This window comes from Pezoporus occidentalis, unplaced genomic scaffold, assembly GCF_034315485.1.
Source record: "Pezoporus occidentalis ecotype Australia unplaced genomic scaffold, CSIRO_AGI_Poc_V1 ctg395, whole genome shotgun sequence".
Classification (NCBI taxonomy): domain Eukaryota; kingdom Metazoa; phylum Chordata; class Aves; order Psittaciformes; family Psittacidae; genus Pezoporus; species Pezoporus occidentalis.
In genome coordinates this window covers 57,683-81,248 of record NW_026915719.1, presented here as the reverse complement: position 1 = coordinate 81,248, position 23,566 = coordinate 57,683, and the positions used below count along the sequence as shown (strand labels likewise).

At 48.6% G+C, this 23,566-nt stretch overlaps 1 protein-coding gene and 2 long non-coding RNA genes across 3 annotated transcripts in view; all 3 read left to right on the top strand.

Moving 5' to 3' along the window:
* Nucleotides 1-766: 766 nt before the first annotated feature.
* On the top strand, nucleotides 767-8,893 carry LOC134170927 (uncharacterized). Its single transcript, XR_009967414.1, has 3 exons — nucleotides 767-1,996; nucleotides 2,284-2,399; nucleotides 6,402-8,893. It is a non-coding gene; the product is annotated as an uncharacterized LOC134170927 (long non-coding RNA).
* LOC134170926 (uncharacterized) lies at nucleotides 2,458-5,337 on the top strand. Its single transcript, XR_009967413.1, has 2 exons — nucleotides 2,458-3,813; nucleotides 3,946-5,337. It is a non-coding gene; the product is annotated as an uncharacterized LOC134170926 (long non-coding RNA).
* Nucleotides 8,894-10,583: 1,690 nt separating the features above from the next.
* The window catches only part of DNAH1 (dynein axonemal heavy chain 1), a 55,447-nt gene continuing 42,464 nt past the window's right edge, over nucleotides 10,584-23,566 (top strand). Inside the window, 10 exon segments of the mRNA XM_062632732.1 lie at nucleotides 10,584-10,601; nucleotides 12,947-13,084; nucleotides 14,922-15,197; nucleotides 15,757-15,829; nucleotides 18,210-18,384; nucleotides 18,879-19,035; nucleotides 19,578-19,710; nucleotides 21,149-21,307; nucleotides 21,830-22,085; nucleotides 23,339-23,496. Coding sequence (XP_062488716.1) covers nucleotides 10,584-10,601; nucleotides 12,947-13,084; nucleotides 14,922-15,197; nucleotides 15,757-15,829; nucleotides 18,210-18,384; nucleotides 18,879-19,035; nucleotides 19,578-19,710; nucleotides 21,149-21,307; nucleotides 21,830-22,085; nucleotides 23,339-23,496 — 1,543 coding nt within the window.

The following is a 23,566-nucleotide window of genomic DNA, read 5'->3' as shown; positions in this document are numbered from 1 at the left end:
TGTGCAGTAAATCCTGCCTAGGGCTTCATGCACTGAACAACACAATGGAAACGGAGCAGTGCAGGACTTTGTGCTAACCATGCAATGTCTGTCCTGAGCGTGGGATGAACGGGGGTCCTCAGGAAAGCAGCTCAACTCTGTCATTCACATTAAAATAAAAATCAGGTGTCATAAAAAAACTAAGGTCTGTGCAAATGACTTTGAAATAGCATTTCTCACGCTGCAACCAGACCGGCCTTTGGGTAATTTCCAGGCATGTTTTGCTCTGTAACAGGCACCTATACTGTTGGTTTTGTTTTGGCCAGATTCAAGTATATTTCACAGGGACAGGAAGAGCTGGGAAGAACAAGAGCTTCTTGTTGAACCAGCTCCAGAGTCCATCCACAGAGCCCTGTTAGGAGCACAAGGGCCAGAGACAGAACTGGAGAGAAGGCTACGCATGGGTCTTAAGTCCCTGCAGAAGGCAGGGCCAGAAACACAGCTGGAGATGGATGCGCCTATAATGTAGCTCGGGCAAGAGCAGGGAGTCCAGGGCTGAGTTAAACTGGTGCGGCTGGAGCAGAGTGTGTTGCAAGGACAGCCCCTGGTCAGGGGCCGCTAAAGCCCTCAGGCCTTGACAATATGAGCTGCACAGCCTCATTGGAAGCAATGGAAATACCTTAAACAAAACCCAGCAGGTAGATCCTGCTCATGCCTCTGCTAATAACCACCTGAATTATCCTCGGTGTCCTCTTGCATATTGCTTGCATCTTGGGAAGAGGAGCTGGGAATCAGAGTGTTCCCAGGGGACGCAGCAAACATACCAGGCATGCCCAACATGAAACGGGATCTAACAGGGAAGAGGAGAGGGAAAGTGGAAGGGAATCCATTATTCATGAAGGCAACAGTAGTACAACACGGCCTCCACAGACCCATGCAGCGTTGGATAAGGTTACTGCAGAAACAAGGGTTGGTAATGGTATGCCAAAGCTCTGCTTCTTGGGTGCAGAAAGCAGAGAGGCATTGAGTCCTGTCTTTCCCTTCCCATAACACTCTCCTGATGCATATGACAGCAGAAATAAGCTTCTTTGGAAGCTCTACCTATGGTCCCTGGAAGACTTAGGAAGTTAGAAGCCCATAAAGCACAGGAAGAGGGAGTAGCAAGAGAGATGGCAGACAAGTGAGACCAGGGTAGCAGAGAAGCGAATGAAACATGAATGCAAACCATGCAGCCACAAGGCTCTGGTTAGCCAGAGGAAGAGCCGAAGCTCAGAGAATGGGGCTCAAGAGCTTTGGCACAGGCTCCTAGATGGCTGTATCAGAGCTTCCTGTCTCTCCATGTGTGTTACCTGCTCCCCTTCTCAGCCTCTCACCAAGGCTGATCCTGATTTCCTCGATAGGGAAACCTATCAGGGCTTGGCACTTGTCTCAGATTACAGCATATGCTTGCTCTGGCTCTGCCGTGTCTCACAAAACAATGATTTCTATTACATCTCCTAGACAGCCTCTCTTTTTTGTTCCCTGTGTTTGCTCCTTTCCCTCTTTCTTCCCCTTGAAACCAGAGACACTGGCTCCTATCAGTCAGGCTGGCTGTAAGACACCTCTTACACCTGGATGATGAGCAGGTAGAGATACAATGCTGACTGTTACAATACAGAGAATACACCTCAGCAGCTGTCCGAGAGAATTAAACATAACTGGTTGCTTAGGCAGGAGACCAAGCTCTGACTGTCTAACACTTACCTTGGGAACATCCTGAAAGTATGCCAGAATATTCATAACAAAGAGGAGGAATCAACAGCTCATAAGAACATAAATATTAAACAGGGCTAGACTGATTTGCAGGGAAAGGGTTGTAGCCTTTATAGCTCGTTTCCCCTCAGTGCCATTACCTGCAGCTCCTTTACCGGGGCTACTTAAACTGTGCATGAGATGCTAGCTCTAGTTTTTTTCCAGGCATCAAATGCTGGTTGTTGTGTGTATCACTGTAGCTGCTAGAACACAAGTGCTCAATTAGGTTTGTGGAGTAAGGATAGGTATTGCTTCCTGGATGTTTGCTGCTCTCTCTGTGTGTGTCTATATATATATAAATGCAACACAGGTGATGAGTAAGACAAGCATTCGGCTATTTGCTCAAACTGGTATGCTCCTGCTTACCTTTTGGGTCTGCTGTGTAGGGGAGAGGCGATGGGGAAGAGGATTATATACTAAAACAAGATTTAGATGTTGAATGTGAATATGGGTTATTTTTCAGGGGAAATAAATCCACTATTCACTGCCATGCTTTTGTTTTGCCTTGAACAGAATCAAACCTGGAATCTTGCAGGCAGCAGGAAGTGCAGAATTTCCTACTCTGGGAGCTCAGGCAAGCAGAAATGTGTGCAGGCATCTGAAATGAAGATGATCTCTCAACTAAGCAGGTGAGGAGGCAGCAGCAGTTGTGAACTTGTGCTGGTGGCGTGGCGGCCCTGTGACTGCAACACACTTGTAGGGGCTACTTTGATGGAGTGGAGTACAGGCTGGCTTAGACTCTTGTGCAAAAAGAGGTCTCACTCAGCTGAGGAAGGCTCTGTGGGATCAGACCGTGTTGGTGCTGTAGGAGGTGCTAGTATCAAATGAGTGTATGTCATTGCTGTACCTGGAGGGATGTATGGCGCAAGCACACTGGCTTGGATCATGTCCCAGGTAGAGTGTTGGGGCTGCCAGGCACTGCAGCCAGGAACACTTAGTGCTCACCTGGAATATGTTGCAAGATATATTTAGAAGACTTCTTTTATTACTGTTTTTAATTACACCCAGCTTTTCTGATACTCCTGGTGGTGGTCGGCCACATGGCTTTGCAAAAAACAAAAGCCACCATCCAGCAGTGTGTGAGCCCTGTGTCTGCCTGTGAGCCAGGTCCCATCTGGCTGTAATTACTAGCTTCACATCAGTAGAAGATGTGTAATATTTAAACACAAATGTTTAATGTTTGCACAGCAAACCTCAGGATGGAAAGCCCTTGATAATCAGCCTTGCAGGAGAGGAGGTGGGTCTGCTGCAGGTGAGCACTGAGGTTTATGGCTTGTAGCAAGATTTGTGGCTTTTCCTGGGGATAGAAGGAAAAGCAGCACAGCCCAGAATGCCTTCATGGCTCATTCCAGGCAGAAGCTCCACACAGCCTTGTAATCCTCATTTCTTACTTGTATAGAGAGGAGCTGCAGTCAGAGGTGCTCTAACCGGCCTACAAGCCATGCAGAGTGGTACTTGCAGGATGATAGAGAAGTCACTGAAATCAGCACAGGCTCCTTGCCCAGAGCAGTAGCCGCCAGGATAGGAAACAACGTCTGGTGGATCTCAGCAGCTCACTGTCCAGCTAACCCCAGAGGAGTGGAAGCTCTGGCACATTCCTTGAGTACCCAAGCACCCAGAAACACAGACAATGTACTGCATTAGCCCCTAAAAAGTAAGTCTGAGAGCACAGCAAGCACTAGCTGTGACAGGGTGGATCTTATCTCTGCAGAGAAGGTGGCTGGTGGTGAGCCCCGGCCATTCCAAGGGGCCCTCCCCTGCCTGCAGGGGACCCAGTCTGATATTTTGCTTATGAAACTTTGCCCCCTCAGAATTCTCTTTTGATCCTTTGGGGAAGGAAATAACTATCTAGTACTTCACACTGCTCCACATAGGATGACAAGGAAGAGAACAGCTTTACCCGCTCCCAGGCACCTCTGGAAGGTGACAGACATGTGCTGTCTGCAGCATCCTCATTTCAGCATTAAGGTCCAAGGACAATCTGGCACACCCAAGCCAAATGACAGTCCTGTTGCTGCTGGTCCAGGTGCCACCTCCTGTAAGGTAAACAGCACCCTCCTGATGGGGAAGAAAAGGCATGCCTGGAGATGGCTTTTATTCATGATGCCATCGTGTGGCTGGTGGCTGTCTCTTCCTGAGCTTGTCCACAACCTGTCACAACTTGTTTCCTATCAGCAGGAGGCTAGAGCAGACGTAGGATAACAAAAGCCTCCTCACTGTCCCAGGGGGTTTGGGAGCTGCTTCTCTGCTGCTTGTGCACCCAAGGTGGGCCAGCCCTGCCGTCGTCATTGCCTCTGAGATTGCTCATCTCGGCAAACTTTAAAGCTGCATCCTGACAGACCAGAATAAATCAATCAATAAATAAATCGTCCGTCTCGTCTGCTGGATTCTGCAGTTTATTTCCTCAGCACTGATGAAAAATAGTTGGATGCTTAGTAGCTTCATGAGACTAATTATGATAAACGGCCCCATCGCTGCTAATATCCGGCCATTAATTCCCAGATGGAGCTGCAGAAAATGTCAGGAATGGAAATGTCAGCTTTCTAAAAGGACCTGGCAGGTATTGAAGTGGGGACTGGAGTGTCAGCAGAGGAGGGAGTAGGGGGAGAGCCGGGAATTAGCAGGATGACGATACACATTTGAATCTATAATTCTTCTGACTTGATTGTCCAGTTTCTCTCGGTTGTCTACGCTACAACCATGGCTTCCTTTGGATTTTGCTTCCTCGGAGCTCTGCTCCCAGCAAAGAGACAAAAGATTTGGTAATCATTAAATGGGAGACATTTCTGTTGGGGAGAGGAAGCTCAGTCTTAAGCTTCAGGAATCTCCTTCCTGCTGAGATCCCCAGGAATGTTGCCTTGTTTTGGGAGACAAAGACACCAGTAATTCCCTTTACATTGAGTGTGAGGTGAGCAGTCTGACTTGCAACACAAGGTCACACCCAAACTCAGCTCTTATTTTCTAGGCTGCACATTTGTATTCACCTTCATGTTTACACTGCTGCAATAATCAGCTGCATACAAAAATCAGACGGAAAACAGCAAAAAACCACTTGGGTTTTTTTTGCTTTCAACAGATAGTTTTTAATGGTTTCTCTGTGTTTGAGAGGGCTCTTTATGGGGAATACTCACTGCTAAGTGAGAAGGTACTTCAAGAGTAGATGAACCAGCCAGACAAATGATATAAATGCCCAGATATTGATGGTGCTGTGTTACTGATGGCAGGAAGTCAGAGCGGCACCTGGTGCAATACATCAGCTCATGAACAAATGTCAAGAAGGCATGTTTTGAAGCTGTTCTAAATCCAAAAATGTTGAGTTGTCCTCTTATCCAGAAAGATGTTGCTCTGTCATATCCGCATGCTTGACCCTCTGCTTCTGGTGGTGCATGCTTTTCCTAAGGCCTGGCACAAAGATATGCTTTGATTTTGTTACTCTGTTCGGCCAACCAGCTCAGACACTGCTCTGCACAGCTTCTGAAATGGTGGGGTTCAGGTGAGGGTCTAGCCCAGCTTTTGGCATATGCTTTCTAGTGGGGAAAAAATCGGGACAGGTTAGGGATTCCTTGATGGAATGCCAGTCGGTTGGAAGAAAGGCTTTTTGCAGGAATCTGTTACTGTTTGTCAGCAAAGGGCAGATTGATTTATTTATTTATTTTTCCCTCAAACTAGATTACTTTGATGCTTACCTGCTGAAAGGGCATAAACCATTAAGCCTAATGGTCTGTTCTGTATGACAAATTTGAAGCAGAGCTCCCTATGCCCCCCAGCAAGCGCCCTTATGAAGGGAGCCGAGGTGTTGCTGGCTTCCTCATGAAAAGCTTGATGTTCATCTGGAAGCTTCAGGGAAAATTTCCAGCCTTTCTAAGAAGGGGCAAGTAATTTCTCCTGTTCCTATTAAAGCAAACCCCCAAACGCTCCCCTGAACTCCCGGAAGCGTGCAGTATTAACTGGCTGAGGACCTCAGCTCCCTGTATGTTGTCTGGGAATGTCTGAGTTGCAAGACTGCTCGTAGCTCTTCAGAGATGTTTTGCAGTTCTTTGAGGATTGTTTTCACCAGGGCTGGGTGACAAATTCCCTGGAAGAGAGCAGGCTCTATCTATAGCCTCCTGAGTGTTTTGCATGCTTGAAGAGTGTTTATGTGTGAATCTGTAATTTTGGAAGTGTGCCAGGAAATGTCCTCCTACCCAGTGCAGACTGGGGGTATACTGGCTTCCTTGTGAGGCTGGCCCTGGCCCTCTTACGTGGGATGACTCGTGTTCCAGAGGGCAACAGCCCCCTCTCAGCAAGAGCAAGGCTACAGCAGCCTGCCCTTATGCTCCTGAGTACCAGTGGTTAGACTGATAGCTCCATTTTGATGCTTTCACCTAGGAAGATGGGGAAGTGCCTGTACCATATTTGCTGGGGGAGCTACGGAGGTCAAAGCCTCCTGTCAGCATGTCATCTCCGGCTGCATGAAATCTGGTCATTTACCTGCCTGAGGCTTCTGAGGTATCTAAGGGTCTATTCCCAGGGGATTTGGGAGCATCTCTGCCACTCACCTTTTCTAAAATCAAGGTCCCTCTAAAGAAGAAGACTCTTCTTGGAAAAATCTCCCAGCCTGCCGATGGGTGACAGGTTCTTTCCACCTGCAGCCCTACGCAGAAGATGCCAGAGTTGCATTGGAGACCATTCTGGCCAATTCCGCTGAATCAGTTGTGTAAGAAATGCCTGCTGCCAGCTTCTCTGCCCACCACTGTTGAGATCTCCTCACTGAGGCTTGCTTAGCTTTTTCATCATCACCACCACCACTCCCTGCCTGCTCAGGCTTGGCCTTGGTAATCCTCACTGTCGTCTTCCCGCTTCTGGCCAGCCCCATGCTTTCTGCACACCTTCCTCGGAGAAGCAGCCTCTGCCTGCAAATTCCTTGGGGAAGCCTTCTGGCCGTATTGATGGTGTGATCCCAGGTGTGGAAGAACGCGCCCTGGGGAGATGATTTGCTGTGGCACAGTGGTGAAAGCTCATCAACAACAATGTCACTACCTGGGTCAGTCTCCTTTGGTTTTGAGGCTGCAGTGAAAACTGCTTGCAAAGGACAGAATTTGCTGCTGGCTGGTATGAACTGCTCTTCCAGTCCCAGCCTGACTGAATTCAAGGTAACAGCCTTGTGCTGAGTGCGCTGTTGAAAGGAGCAGGAATATAAGGTGAACCTGGCTTCCCCTTCCCAGAATGAAACTGCCTCTTCAGGAGAAGGGAGCAGGCAGCATAAAGACAGACCTTGTCCTGACTCTCCCTGCATTGTGACTTTCTCGTGGGTTTGCTTTCTGAGGTTCAAGTCTAAGGAGTTTCTGTCAAACGTACTGTTCGCATTGTCAACATGTGGTGTTTTACTCTAGATTAATGCTGTATCTCGTGTGTGGGAACACATGTAGGTGTGGAGACAGAAATCTGGGGCCTTATTCTTCAGTGGCCTTGTGCTTGGAGGATCATTTGCACCTTCAGCAAAATGTGTGTGGGGTGGGTATGGAAACACTGCTAAATCTGAAGGGCCTGCCACCCACATGGGGTAGGTGCAAGTGATGAAACAAAACAACCCGTGCATCATCTCTGAGGTCCACAAAGTCGGGAATTTTTGATATTTTCTTATTCCTCCCATAACCAGGGTAAGGCTGTTCTCTGTAGAAGCGAGCTTTGGTGTGATTAACTGCCCTGGCAGTGGTGTTTCCTGAGCTATTGGTTTGGGATAGATGCATGAGATCTAAAGGAGTGCAAGTGGATGGCACGAAAGGTGGCTGCAACAGCTCATGGACAATAGAAGAGGGATGCTGGGCTCTTCAGCCAGGAATGAACCATTAGCACATGTCACATATTTCCCAGTGCCAGCTCACATCATAACACCTACTGAAACTGTTTTGATTCTCATGTTTGATAAGTGGGTGAGATGGGAGCCCTCACTATGAGTCCAGACTCTGCTAACCCCTGTGCATGCTTTCACTGCACCAGTGATCTGGCTGACTGGATGGGCATAATTGTTTAACTAAGAAGAAAATTAGCTCTATCACAGCTGAAACAGTGGCGAGCTCTGCTTTTCTTCTCCCAAAACAGCCTTGCAGTAAGGAAAAATCCTATGTTAAGTCACTGATCTGCCTGTTTCGGCAGGTACTTGGGAGCCTCTTCTTGAACAAGTGTTTTCTGGGGAACTAAGCATCGCCTGCAGTTACAGGCAGATCTGTGGCCTTGAAAGAGCCCACAGCAGAAAAGGAGCAGGAAGGAGAGCTGTCAGGAGAAAGACCTTTCATTCTGGCCCTACTGGGGACAGCATCTCAGCTCAGACTGGTATGAGAAGGAGAGAGCATGGAGGTGCTCAGCTGTGCCAACTGCCACCTGGTTTTTGGAAGTGATTAGGGCTCACACTCCCCTGCCTGGCCATCCTGGCCTAAAGGAGCAGCCGTGGAAGCAGGGCATGGTGTCAGTGGAGGCTGCAAGCCCTGGGAGAGAGTTTCTGGGGAACCAGAAAGCCCTTTTGAAGGCAGGTCAGGATATCAGCCAGTCGTGGCAGCCCACGGCTGGGGAGCAGGGTGGCTCTCACACCTGTCTGCTTTCTGTTCTGGCGGGTTTGTGAAGGCCCAGCCAGTTGAAACCGCTCAGCTTTCATCTCCTGACTCGCTGAAGCATTCTGTGTTGAGCTTTGAAAGCCTGGCCAAAAATGAAGCACAACTAACTGCAGGGAGAGCAAGACCTGCTGTGAATCCCAACCTGCTGCAGGGGAGACGGAGCTGGCGTGAAACAGATGGGTATTATTCCCGTGCAGAGGGCAAAGGGGCTTCACCATCGCTTCCTCCCAGCCAGAGCATCTGGCATGCGACTCAAGGGGACTTCAGTGAGAGCTGCGCTTCTATCAAACCTAATCAAGGCAAGTCAGCACGCGCTCCTGTCTAAAGTAAAGCAATGAGGCCAGCAGTACGACAGGGAGCCTACACTTGGGAATTCCTCCAGCAGCCGCTGCTTTGAGCAGGGCCAGGGGCAGTCCAGCACGAGGTGCAAATCTGCAAAGAGCCCCCCCCTCCTGCGCAGGGCTGGGCTGGAGAGCACCTTGGCAAGGGCTGAGCGTTGCTGCAAGGAAGCCGTGTTATTTGGAGGATTTGTGTTTCTTTCCACGGCCTCCACCTCCCCCTGCTCAAACCTCGCATCCCCTGGCTCGCACGTTTTTGCATGGCACAAGTGCCTCCACCACCCTTGACTCGCAAGCCCTTTGCACCCAGTGCCAGGCAGGCAGGGAGAGGAGCTCATTGCCTGGGCTCTGCTGCCTCCTCATGGCATGCTCCCTGCCCCCCCGCCTGACCCTCTGGCCCTGTGCAAGGCCATGGCCTTGGCTCAGCTGCCTGGTTTGTGCTCAGCTCTACTCCTCCGGCCCTGCTCTCTAGGACTTGAACCTGCCCCGGGGCAAAGCTGTGCAGCAGCAGGGCTTGTTCTCAGCTCTCTGCTTGCCTGGACAGGGCTGACAGGCATGGGGGGGCAAAGGGGCTATGGAGCAGCTCCTGCCCATGGCTCCCCTCCTGCAGGAGCCTCCACTCCGGTCTGCTTCATTCTTTCCTCTTCCTTCTCTGCCCTTAGCTCTCTCCCACACTGTATCTCTAACTTTTATGGCGCTTTTATGTTGAGTTTGTTTGTTTGGTGTGTGGTTGGTTGGTGATTTGTTTGTTTGCTTTTTTGTGGGGTTTGGTTTTTTGTGTTTTGGTTTTTTTTTTTTGGTGGGAGGGGTGGATGGATTTATTTTATTTTTTAAAAAATCCTTGTCCCTTCGGCCCCATCCTTCCCAACAGGGTTTTGTGCCACCTTTGTGTCTGTAGGGCACCATGTGTTCTTCATGACGATATCAAGTGGTGGTAAGTCACACATCCCCAGCTGACACAACCTCCCAGGTGTAACTGATCAAGGCTTTCATGGGTACATAAGCTCGGTCAGAGACCAGCCGCTGTGTATCTCTGCAGCCTGCCTGACCACAGTGGGTTTGGGGATGGTGTAAAGGAGGGATCTGCCAGACCTTCGGAGACAGCCACCGGTGAGGTTGGTGGCCAGCCGGCATGGAAGGTGGCACCAGAGCAGCCCAGCCCCTCGCACAGGGGGTGTCCCCGGAGGTGCTCGGTGATGGGGTGGCGGAGCCCCTGCAAGGGGAGGGCTGATGGCGGCCCTGTGCCGGCCCGGTGGCGATGCTCAGTGGTGGCTCTGGGGCTGCGCGCTCTTGGTGCCGTCCCTGTGGCGGCGGCAGCGGAGAGCCCGGCAGCGACCTCGCGGTGGCCGCGCCCGGCCCGCGCTGCCCGGCACCTCCCTGGGGCCAGCCGAGCCCCCCCGCCCCGCGCGTTGGGCCCGCCCCTCCGTCCGTTAGCGGTGAGCGCGGAGCCGGGCGCCGGGGCGCATCGAGCCGGCCGGTGCGGGCCGCCCGCCAGGGAGGGCTGAGCCGGGCCGGGGGAGCCGCAGAGTCCCGCCCGGCCAGGAGTGGTGCCGGGGCTTCGGGCGCTGGGGGGTGTGGGCGCGGGCCTCGCCGTGGTGGGGGGCAGGAGGTGTGGAAGGATGCGGGGGGCGGCCGCGCTGCTGTGGGTGACGGGGGTGTGAGCCCCCCTCGTGCTGTGCGAGACGGTGGAAGTGGGCAGGGGTTGGATTCCTGAGAGCGTGAGACGTGGACGCGGGTGCCTCGCGCTATCCCATCTCTGGGGTTAGCGTGCGGCTGCCCTTGGGCTGCGTGCTATAGAGACGGAGGCTGTTGTGCTTCGTAAATGGAACAAACGTTGCTGGAGTCACGGTCTAAATGCTTTGTGTGGTGTCTCGTAACACCCGCCATGGCTGTAACCCGAAAGGTGCGGTGGATCCGTGTCGCTGGGTGCTCTGTGTAATGAGCAGGGCCGCTCGCCGTCAGTCTTGCTGCTCCCCCCTGCCTCCTCAGGTTCGAGTGGAGGCTTTGTGGTGCTTTCCCATGGAGGAAGGAATGCATTTAAAAACGCAGAGGCAAATCGGGTTTGGAACCACCCAGATCCTTGGAGGGAAGGGGCTGCTGTAAAACTCAAAGTTCCTTTCAACTCCCTTTTTAAAGTAGAAGAGATCTGAAGTACAGGATAATGTTTAAAGGGCTTTGTGGAGAGCACATCACCTTGTTTGAGCTTATATGGCTTAAACGGTAGGAAGAAGGAATTTCTGCGTGTTGGTGGCCAGGTAGTGTGGTAGTTGGGTTTTTGGCTATCGGCAGGTAAATAATTTCAGATGAATGACTACTAGATTTCAACCTGCAGTTTTGTTTAGGGGTTAGATTATTCTTAAAGTACTTTTTTTTTTCTGTTGCAATTTTAGCCTTTTTGAACCTTATTTGAAAGAAAAGAGCCCATTTTGTTAGCTTTGCATCAAAGAACTGAAGTACAGGCAGCAGATCAAGAAGCTCATAGCAGACATTGAGCAAGACACGTGGGAGTTTGACTTCTTGGGTATGTAAAGCCTGAATTTACCAAGAAATTGTAATTATAGCCTTGCCACGATGACACACAGACGCTGTACCTAATGTGTCAGCAGTGCCATTACAATGTGCTTTCATTTTGAGTAGTTCAGTTTAGTGTAGTACAACATACCTGGCATATCTAGGAAACATGCTTTTCAGGTGTGAGAGAGCATGTCTGAACTGCTGGAAAGACAGGTGCTTCAGCAATCAGGAAGAGATCTTCAAAGATTATTATAGCTAAAACCGAGATGGCTGGTGCCAGGCAGATGTTGAAGGGGGGGAGATGCTCCCAGATGCACAGGGGCAGCGTAGGGCAAAGGGTTATTGAGGTGGGCAGAGGATCTGCTTTCAGGGAGACATCTTGTCTGCTTGCAATGAGCTGAACTCCTTTTTTCCCCACCTTTAAACCTCAGCTTGTCAAAGGGGAGCTCCTACCCTGAGGAAAGTGCTCTGAATAGGAAGGGATTGAAGACTGCAAACATGGTTTAAACTTAAACAGGGGAAGTTCAGGTTAGATATATGGAAGAAGTTACTCACTTTGAAGGTGGTGAGGCACTGGAAGAAGCTGCCCAAAGAAGTGGTGAATGCTCCGTCCCTGGCAGTGTTCAAGGCCAGGTTGGACAGAGCCTTGGGTGATACAGTCTAATGTGAGGTGTCCCTGCCCATGGCAGGGGGTTGGAACTGGATGATCTTAAGGTCCTTTCCAACCCTGACTATTCTATGATTCGATGGCATACAGCCAGCTTCCTGCCCAGAGTGTGGCACTAACAGGGCACTGGGCAGTTTCTCTGCTTTTCTTCAGGCAGTGAAGAAATCCTCAAGCATGAGCTGCTCCACACTGTCGGCAGTTGCTCTAGTAGAGCTGGCTGAAAGCTGCTGTTGTGTGTTCACTGCAATATGGGAGGTGTTCCCTTCCCCAGGTAGCGACAGCCTTGGCAATCCACACCAGGCTTTGCTGCCCATGGATGAGGGTCTGGGGTCATCCTCAATGGAGGATGGGGAGGACAGCCCTGGAGTCTACACACTGCTGATCATTTGGGGCGAGTGGGAAGGCAGAAGGTGGTGGTGGTGGAGTTTAAGCCTGGGGAAGAGTGAATTGCTGTGCAGTAAACTCCTAGGCTCAGTAGCTAGGTGAGTAAAAGAGAGAAAGTCTCTCTTCTCATCATTTAAACCAACCTGGAGGCTGTTCCTGAGGGCTGGATGAGAGCACCCACCTGGCACCAGAGCGTGCTTCTCACCATGCTTTGGGAAATCTCCTCGCTGGAAGCCCTGGCCACAGCCCAGCAGCTGGGGTGGCAGGAGAGTAGGATTCCCTTTGTATTTAGCAGTTCTTCCATCTCTACATTGGCTTTAGCATGCTCAGACAAGCTGCTTTGCTTGTCTGCCTGGGGAATTGCTGGGGAAACTTTGGAGGCCTGTTTTCTTTCTTTATTTTAGGTGGTGTGTGTCAAGCTTTTTGCAGTTACAAACACCAGACCTTCCCTCTGTGCAGCTGGGAGATCGTGACAGATGGAAGTTTTTGAGCTGGACACTGAGTAGGGGTTTGTTTTATTTTGAGATAAATGCTCAGGAAGGACTTTACGGAGGTGTGAGCGAGCACACAGGGAGCAGAGCATTGAAGAATTAGGCCTGCTGTGGGCAGGCTGGGTACACACTTCCCCCATCACAGACACTCGGCCGTCAGCGGCAGCAGAAGCCGCGTTATTTTGGTTCTAGGCAGAGACTGCCGGTGCTGCTGAATTGGAAGTGGGCTCCATCACTCGCCCTACTAAAGGTTCAGGGTCTTTGAGTCCTGGAGGTAGCTTTTTTGACATGGATGGGGTTCAGATTCTGGTCCAGGAGATAAAAGTACAGGTAGGTCCCATTGCCACCTCAGCCCTGCTCCCAGGAAGAGGATGCTCAGGTGACATATCAGGAGAGCCACTGCAGGGCTGTTCTGCCTTGCTGCTGTTCTCTGTGCTGATGCAGCAGGCACAAAAGAGTCCAGCAGTGATTCATCAGGAATCCTTGGATCTTGGCTGATACCAATCAACCCTGCTGGGCTGCTAAAATAGATATGGCCAGAGCATAAAATAGCTAATAAAAACAAAATCCTCCATGGAAAATTCATTCTTCAGGGTATAAGGTTCCAGTTGCCATGCCAAAGAGAAGCTGAGAGGAGAATGAGTTGAGATTTTCTAGCTTGAAGCAGGGGAGGGGGTATTATTGATCTTGTCTCCCAGGTCTTTCCAGTCTGTTCGTTTCTCCGTTTCACTTAAAGGATTCGCATCATGGTAACTGTGATTTATTATCGGATTTCTTTTTTGATTCAACCTCTCAAAATTGTGTGCTGGCTTGAACCTGCAGCAATAAACCAGCACAGTTATTCCCTCTTATCTTCAGCATCCATGTAATGCTTTCTCTGCTGTGTGTACCTGATTCATTCTCACAGACAGGCAACAAGGTGAAATTGAGAAAGAATTGCCCTCTTTGACCAAGAGTATAGAGCAGGCAGAGTTTTGACTCCATTCAGGAGCAGAGAGGGCATGGCAGGAAGGGACACTGTGGTAGTGTCTCCACATCGGATGAGACTCCAGACAGGTACTGTGCCACCTGTAGCCTGCAGGACCAGGCAAGGTCTTTCTAGTGCTTTGCTGTGGCAAGCGGGAGGACCCCCACGTGGCAGCCTGCTGCAGGGGTTGGCCTCCAGAAGTAAGTGAAGAGGATGTGTGGGTCCCAGCAAGGGTGGAAGACACAAACCGTTAGGCAGGGCTAGATGAGGAGCCTGGGTCTAGCCCTGAGCAGGAATTGATGAATAAATTGTGTCACACCTGGAGTAGCCTTGAGAGATCCCAAGGAGAGCTTTGACTCATAATGTATAGGACTAAGCTGGGCAGGTATGTGTCCATCATTATGTTGGCGCGCGTGCGTGGAGGCTGGAGGGGCTTGTGGTACTTGAGCCACAATGTACTCATTACTTAGAGTAGTCGTCTCTCTGTTTAGACAAGCCTAAAATCAGGGGTTGCACTATTGTCGTGCCAGAAGTGCGAGGGCTGCTCCTCATTAGTTTCTCTCAGCACGTGAAGGCTTTTCTAAAATCAAGCCATAGAGCTGTGGTATTTGCCTGGACTTGCTTCTCCCATGGTGGAAGTGCTGAGATCACCAGCAAAAATGCCCCCTGCAGGAGGAGAGAGGGGACCTTCTTCCTGTATTTTGATACTTGTTAGGCAATACTTAAACATCTCTCCTGAATTATTTAAATGAAAGAGTCAGACTCAAAGCTGGGAGTAGCTGTGTTGGTATTTAGGCTGTAGCCTACTCCCACTGGAGTCAAGCGTGACAAGATTTTTAAGGGATTTGGGTGCAGCAGAAGCATTTCTCTTGTAGTCCCAGTTTACTCAGATTCTCCTGGCAGCCTTTTGAATGCTGCCACAGATCCAGGAAGCCCCTGCTGCTTCAGAAAAGTAGCTTTTCATGTGTATACTGCTGGTTTATCCCCTCCAAAATCCATCTGGAGCAGCAAAACACTCCCCAGGGTTAGTGAATCACTGAGTCAGTGACGTGAGACCAGCGGACCCCAGGTCATGAAAGCAAAGCTTGGTGTTGAAGCAGGGGATTGAACTTGCCTTGTTACCCACTCATCTTAGCAAGTCACCCATCCCCAGTGTGGTGGGAGGGTGTGGAGGAGTGCCAAAGTTACAGTATTTAACAGGCTTTTAATGTTTTCCACTCTAGCAAGCTCAGGGCTGCATCACAGCATTGTTCTCCAAAGAAGATGGATAAAGCAAAGAAGGATTTGATGAGTTCTCTGGGTGGGAGCCCCAGGCCTCCGGATACCAAGAGGGAGGCTTCATGCCTAGACTGCAGTGCAGGAACAAGTTTGTTGGTTTCTGATAGCTGCAAACCCGGGCCAAGGAAATACTTAGCATTTAGACAAAAGAGGTATTCTGCTGAAGTCCTCACTCCAGCAGCCTCCAGCATCTCAAGGGTAAGTGCAAAGAGCAATTCTTTTCCTACCATTGTCCTTCTAAAGTGGAAAGACCTATAGCACACCTGGTATAGAGAAATACAGTTTTCACCCGAGGTCCTGGCCCTTCGTTTTGGTCAGAGGCCTTTGTGCAAGACCTTGACTCTTGCAAAGTGAAGCCATAAGTCCATTCCTGACGGTAGTTGTGCTGCCTTCCTCAGTGGCCCATGCTATTGCTGTCATGATGTTACCCAGGTTTAGGATGCCAGCATGGCAGGGCAGGCATGTGGTTATGACTGCAGATGATATTTGGAAGTAAAACCCTAATGACTGCCTGCCCCAGTCCACATCTTAAGCTGATATCTCTGCTGACAAAACCCCTGCCTCTTGGTGTGTTGGGCTGAAGTTTCAGCTGTTTGTGTCTCTTTGAGACTTTTCTGACCATTACTCACAGTCTCAATTATCCCTAAAGCTCTGGTAAAGTCAATTTTATAGTCTCACTGTCTCTCTGGACCTCTTTAACGCACCCTCTGTCTGTGCTTTGTTACCTTTGACACTTCCCTTACAGGCTGCATTTCAGGATGTTTGTGCTGGCCCCCAAATACACCATGCTTTGCTAAAAGAGGCGGACCTCGAGCAGCACACCCCTAAAGGTAAATATCCTGAGAGGAGATGTGATGTGGCAGGAAACGGAGCCATAACTCTTAAGGCTGGCCATAATGAGTATGCTGGGAGCTAGGCTGATGACTAAATTAGTGCTTTGCTTTCCTTCTCCTCTCGGTGCCCAGGAATGGTACTTAGCTGCGTGAATGTCTCTGAAAAGTGAATTTAGAGGCGGAGCAAAGTGATCTGATTGGGTGGTAAAACCATGCTTGCATTTTTCCTGCATATATGCACTTCCCCCAGGCTTCAGGGTGGACCATGTTGCTGCCTACGGGCGTTATGGTCTTACGGGCTGTATGCCAGGAGAGCACTCCAGTTCTATGTGGTGTCATTGCATATGGAGCCATCAGTGCCCTTTCCTGTTAAATTGGGACCTGCATGTGAGAGTTATATTCGGAGTCTAGGTGCCCATAGCCAAAATCATGGTGCTCTCTCATTTATTCATTCTCCTTCCAATTGCACCCTGCAACAGCTGAGTCTCTCTAGATGCAAGGGGTTTCTGTGTATACAGAGCTGCTGGTCCCACCTGCTTACGAGAGCTTGTATCATGGATGCTCAAAAATAGGAAAACAAAAGTTTGCCAGCATTCTCCTGGCCCCTTGAACATTCTTGGGTATATGGATCATAAGCTGGCAGCAGGTGGGGAGAAAGCATACATGTGAGAGGATTTTAGTCTTTGAGAAAGATGGTAACTATATTTACCACCTTCCTGTGCATGGAAGTGACATTTGTTTTCATGAGTGAGGACAAATGACTGCATCCTCAAGTGAATCTTGACAAGCTAGACTCATCCCTAACAAGTGGAGACAGATCTCTATTTATGATCTGCTGCTCCTTCAAGGGGGAAGAAGCTATCAAGCTGAAATGTAAATGCAAATGAAACACTAAGTATTGACATAAATAGTTGATAGTGCACAAAGAGCCATAATGGATGGAGGTGACAAAATCGAAACAGCTGTGCTCCCTGACAACAAATATTAATCAGGGTCATTCTGTGAAGACCCTAAGCAAGAGATATGTATGAAGCCAAGGACCTGCATTTTAGGAATTCCTTGACCTTGTTGTAAATGGTACATATTGGGATGGACAATGCAAGTGTTTGGATCATATTTGTTGCAAGCTAGGCACCCTTTCTAAGAGGGATGAGTAGAGAGGAGCCAGTTCAGAGGCCATTTCCATTACTCCCTAAGCAGACAAAGTACAGCTACAAGGGTTGAGTCAGGGACCATTTAGAAGGGTAAAGGGAATGACCTCTTAGAGGACCCTTTCTGTACCTGATCATCCTGAAATGTATCTGGCTTCAGTATAATTGGCTGCTCTGCACAACTGCTTTGAAATCAAGGGGTTGCACCATGCAAGCAGAAGCACATGGAGCAGAGTGAAGGACCTGGTCCAAAGCTTGACCTCCAGAAAACCTGCTTACGAGCTAGAGTCTTAAGTTTATCCTCAGTAGAGTGTGAAAGTTCATCAAATGGAAAGCTCCCCACTAAAATCTATTTTTAGGTCAATGCTTAGCTCTGTCTAGGGAATAGTGCTTTTTAAAGCTTGCATGCAATTACTTAATTTAGGTTAAGCTTCAAATTCCCAGTTTGCTGCTGTTCTATTATTTGCAGCTTGTTTAGCAATATGAACAGTTTGGTTTATTTATGGGGTAAATGACATGGTTTGGTTTCAGCCAACTCTTGGAAATGTATACTTTCTGCTTAGTCCAATTTCCATTGAAAACATTTGGCCGAATCGTGAGATTGGTGGCTGTTCAACTCAGTTTTTTCTCACACCACTGCAGATGTGAGTGGGAGGTTTGCTTGAGCAGAAACTGAGGGGAGGTTAGTCCCAAGTAAGGTGTGAATAGGGACTTCAGCACCTAAAAATGACCTGAGCAGCTTGTTCTCTCCTGCAGCATTCCTTTACCACCGTTTTAAATGAGTTCCTCCCAGCTAGAATTGACTCTTGGTCTCAGGGCCCCCCAGAGCACAGGGGGAATCCCACCCCTTTCTGAGAGGGAGGGAAGCCATGCACTGTAGACAGTAACTTGCCCACGATCTTGTAGAGAGTCTGTAGCAAAGCTGGGACCAGAACAGAGCTCCTTAGAGCCAGGTCAGTGCCCTACCTCCTAAGAAGGTGCATCACAGTAATTCTCAGTGGAGGCTTTTTCTATGCCATCACTTTGATACTGGAAAACTGTAAGGACATGTTGTAGTGGGGAAAAAAGGTCTTCCTTTCTGTTTCCCCTTTGATATCTACTTGACTTCTGTCATAAACTTGGTGAAATGACTTCTGCAGACAACCCAGGAGACAGCACAGTTCTCTTGTGTGTGTGAATGTAAAGCAGGGTTAGTGGTTTCACATGTGTGTTTCTCTGTCTCTTAGTCACAACCTTCAGGATGCCTGAGGATCTTGGAAGTGTGCTGGATAAGCAAGTGATGGGACCAACCACTGAGAACCTCACCAACTCAGATTTCCCAGTACAATCATATAACCCCAAAGTGCAGGTTCCTTACCAAGTGCTTCCAGGGCAGTGCCCTCGGAGCATTTACATAGAGAGGTAGGTAACCAGAAAGTAGCCGGAGACATCTTTATGGAATGAACAGAGCAGATTAGGATGTTAATTTCTGCTTTCAAGACTTGACATGTCAAAAATCTTTAGGAAAATACTGTCCTGCAAGGCAGTGGTCTCCGAAGTGGGGGATGTGCATTGCAGGGGGTGCACAAGACAATTCATTGGGATGCAGGAAGGAAATATATTTTTAAAGAGTGTTTATTTTATCCTTTTCTCATAGTTTTTAATTTCTGTTTTGCTGTATGCTCTAGATTATAAATACTGGCATAGTGTATATATGTGTATAGAATTTATAAATTGGACTAGATGTTCATTATAGGTATTTATTCTATAAATGAAGGTAGAAATAGCCGTGTATGCAGCTCCATGTGTTCAAAAACTTCTTTACTGGTAGGGATACATGATCTGAAAGTGGAGTTGTAGCTTGTGAGCCCTTCTGGGTGCATTAAGTGGTTATTTCCCATTCCGATTCAAAACAGGAGGAGACGGCTATATCTCAGCTTCGATATTGCACAGCTTTTATCCAGCAAGGGGATAGACTCCAATCAGCTCATGCCAAGGCACCATGATCCTGACAATATGCCAACAATTGAGGATAAGAAAGATCCTCTCTTTCCCATCTACCTCCCGTTAAAGGTAAGAGAGCGCATTTGGCACTTGTGATCTATCTCATTGCTGATACCAGAGGATGGTTCATACAGTTGCAGGACGCTTGGCCTTTATTGATACAACAGGCAATACAACAAGGAAATGCTTTAGAGCAGGCTTGTGCCCTGAAGAATCTCCACAAGATGCTGAGCGTCTTCTGCATGGGGCCCGCGACTTCCATCAGAACTGATAATTCTTGAGGGTGCTCCTCACTGTCATTTGTGTGTCCGAAGAAAAGGTGGTGTTTCATGCTTCCTTCTCAATGCAGTAGTCAGCAGTATTATTGCATGAGATCTCTGCAGGTGGTGAGGGTCTTTCCTAGGATCTGTGCTTCCTAGGAAAGGGCTAGAGGTACAGGTATTGTTGCCTAGGAGAAGACTGAGATGAGCACAGCTTTTGCACTGGGACTCTTTCCCATTTTTGTAGCCATTTAGGACCTGGGTGTTAATTTTCCTCTCAGAACATTTTGTATGGGGTATTTTCTTCTCTCTGAAGTAAGACTTAATTTCACTCGTGTCCTGGCTTTTTAGATATTTGATGATGAGGAGTATGACTGTCGAACTCCAGAAGAGTGGATCTCACTAGGACTGGAACCAGGATCTCATGATAGAAAGCCAGTGCCTGGACAAGCACTTTTACCTACAGATGATGTTCTTGGACACGGTAAAGCTTGAATGACTTGGTGCTCAAGTGAGACAATGTTAACGGTTTCAGGCCTGTTCAGGAAAGGGAGCACTTAGGTTCTGATGCATTTAGCTCTGAATAGCAGAAAGCAATACTTCATCTTGACCAGGCTCAGGCAGTCAGAGCAAGGGATCAGAGGTCTCATCAACTCTCAGTCCTTCCCAGGACTGACTGCTTCCATATTTTTAGTACTAGCTTCTGCCTTTTGCCCTCCTGCTTCTGTGCCTGGAAATCAGTACAGTCAAAATTTCACTTTACTGATGTGTAGGTATCATCATAAAGTTGGTTAACTTACATGCAGTGTGTTCTGCCTGGATTCACTGCAAGGGCAGGATCAGAAGTCAAGTTCAGACAGCAGTGAAAATCCAAGTAGTAAATCTGAGGCAAATTAAGTGATGTGGACATTGTTTTCCTGTCATTCAGAGCCTTCCCAATGAGAAGGCATCACTAGGTACAGCTGTACTAATGTCCAGTTATGGCTGCAGCTGATACCATCACAAATGCACTAGCTTTAAAGCATAGGAACTGGCATGCATATTGACTACAGCTCTGGAGCAACCTCCAGAGGCAGGGCTGTCCGCAAAATCTAAGCGTAAAACAGAAGCTGTGTGGAATCTCAGCCAGCCAGCATGTGATGGCTGAGTGCAGCTTGCAGCTGTAGTCAGACCCCTGGGCCCGGAGGAAGGTGAGACCGCTGATGTCTGTATAGTGCCAGTGCTGTTGCAAATTCCTGTAGTCCAGTGGTTAATAGCATCCCTTCTCAACCTCAATGTAACACTGTCCTGACCTGTATCTATATTGATCTCGATATATATCTGTCAGGTTAGCGCCTCCGCCTCCCAACTTTTAAGAGGATCTGAATATTCAAGAATTAGATGCCCTGGGAATGACCTGGAGAAGTAATAGATTGGAGGAGAACATACAGGGTTTTACACCCACTCCCAATGAGAGCTTGTGGAGACACAGGGCTAGACCACCCATGGGGAAGGGGAATGGGATCACCACAGAGCCCATGTGGGTCATAAGGGGTCCTGGATCAAGGGTTGAAGGAATTGGGAAGCAGAGAAGTCCCCAAGTATGGCTGAAAGAAGATGTTAGGGGCACACAGGACCCAAATATGAGGCTATAGCTGGAAAGAGTGAGTGGGAGTGCCTGAAGCAGGAGGTGGGAAGGTGGTCCACAAGGAGCCCCCAGAGATAAGAGGAGGAAAACAAAGGGCTCTGGTGTGTGCAAACAGTTGGAAACAGTAAGCTGTAGGATCTGAGTTTGTTCTTTACTTGATCGCAGCAGAAATCACGAGAGATTGACCGAGATTCAAACTAGTAAATGTAGCATCACCACTCTGATCAGGGAAGTCCTTTTGCTGTAGCCCCCTAGGAGAATGGACTAAGCCTGTTTTAATCCTTGATTCTCTCAGAGGACCCTAAAAACCCAAAATTAGTCTACCAGTGGATTGATGTTGGTGTTCTGGATTACGACAAGAAGACAGAGCTCTACTTGGTCCGTAAAACCAAGAATGGAGTGGTGTGGAATGAGGAAGGGAGACCCAGCCTCAATGGAGAAGTAACTTCAGAAGGTGTGTTTTGAGTAGGGCCCTTTGGGACCTGGCATATACTCTGAAGTGCACCATCTTAGGTGGGGATGGGAGGGACATCAAGACCTCATTTTATTTCCTTTCCCTGTTACCACTCTTGATACGTGTCTGCTCAACCTGTCCAGAAAAAGCCTCCAGGGGAGAGAACTCCACACCCTAATTTGACAACCTATTTGAGGTCTTCCCTTTGGAGGTATCTTTCTTTTTTCTCTGTCTCCCATCTTTTCTGCCTGCAAGAACAGTTAAATGATGGTCTTTCTAGGCCAATACCATCTTGAAGGGGAACGTGGACAGATTAAGATGAAGTACCCCCTTGAAATGTTTGGAGGTACTGCTAATTCTGTGCTCCTTGCCTCTTGCTGTCTTCAACTTTGGCCCTTCAGTTTGATCTCCAGTAGGCCAGCCCAATTACATTGCCCATCAAAAAGCTGCTGTCTGAAATCCAAGCCATTCTGAGTTTTGTTTTCCCTGTAGACTCCTGTAAGGTTTGCGTTCATTTCCCAGGAAGAGCCCCGCTGTTGCCATGTCAGTACTGGGTGCCACGTGTTTGCCTGTTGTTTCTGGCTGAAGATCCCCGGGTGTTTGCACAGAGAGTAGTTTCTGCTGACAACTTGCGTAAGAAGACGCAGGCACTGCTTCTCTATAACTTGTATGTGGACTGCATGCCCGCGGATGGTCTAAATAGCATCAGTGAGGAGAGTCTGCAGAGAATGAAGTTTTTGGCTATGAACACTCCCGAACTGAGGAAAGCAGGGAAGAGGTAAGGTATCAAGTACACGTCTGGAATCTCAGCCTTCAGTCCATTAACACTGTAGGACTTTATAGGGCCACAAACAAGTGGCAGTGGAGGCAAATCTTGAGGGTCCAGCTCATAGACCGTGGATCTCATCTGCCTTCCAGCCTGTGCACATGCACACCACCCTCTTGCCCAGAGTGTCATCAGAAGTAGGTATGACAAGAGCTCCAGGAACACATGTACACGGGGGTGATCTGTCAGTATTCCCAGGTGAAGTAGATGTATTTTTCAGATGAAGATCCACGAGCCGTGCTTAGACCTGCAATTAAGTGGCATTCAACAGCAGGAAGGTTGGACAGAAATGGCATAGTTGACCTTGCTGTCTCCCTGTGCTTCCAGGGAACAGATCAGTCATTGCTGGATTGATCTGCAGACCACCAGCTGTCCCCAGAGAGTTGGCTGTGGTGACTCTTCTGTCTATTAATAGCTGCTAAAACAAATCAAAAGATGATCTGCACAGGGTGAAGCAGATAGAATAGGATATTTCCACCTGGATATAATCGAGCGTCTCTTTAAGATGCAGTTCGTATCAGGAAGATGTTTTAAGAGTCTCTGCACTGATGAATCATGAGCCGTTGGTGGTGTCACTGGGAATCAGCCATGACTGATTGCCCTGCTCAGAGACAGGAAGGTGTGAAGGGCTGAATGGTCTGCCAGCCTAAGCTAGAGACTAGGAGAGTAATCAGTCTCTGAGCAGAAATATAGGCTTAGAGAAGAGTAGTGTGCTTGAGGCGGAGTATGATGATTTCCTTTATTTGCTTTTCCTACAAATAAAGCAGGTTTTCAGCACTTACACACGTGTTCTGGCTGACGAAACCAATGTCAAGGGGTGTTCAGCAAGAGGCAGTTGGGAGGACAGTTTGGGTAGCCCAGCTTTTCGAGAACTACCAGCTAGCTTCCCCAGTTCTTGCTAATTTCCCCTTGCCATTGTAATACTTCTCCCCAGTGGAGATTTTGCTTTGAGTAGAAAAGGCACTTGAGAAGGCTGCAGTCATAGTTCTCAGGTTCCCACTCGCCTCTGCCATTACATGTCTAGTTGATAGCTTTGCTGGCTGCTTCATCGTCTGCATAGCTCTCCTAATGCATTCAGTAGTAGGTAAGCTTCAGGGTTAGCAGATCCAGGAGGGAGGGAGTGAAGGATGGGGTTTGCAGTAAAGCTGCAGACGTACTTCTGCTCAGACACCTTGAGTTATCATTGTTTCCATGTCTTGTAATAGGGTATTAGACCATATGTGTTGCCTGGAGAAAGAAGTGACATTAGACTATGAACGTACACTGAACAAGATTAGTTTTGACAAAACTGTCGCTTCCAAACCTGAGATGTTTTCTTATGTCACCTTGCCAGACAAAGAGGAGGAAAAAGCACCAGAGAAAGGTATGGAACACAGTGAAGCAGCTGGAATTCAGCATGGCTATGGGGACCTCTTGTCTTTGATAGGATTCAC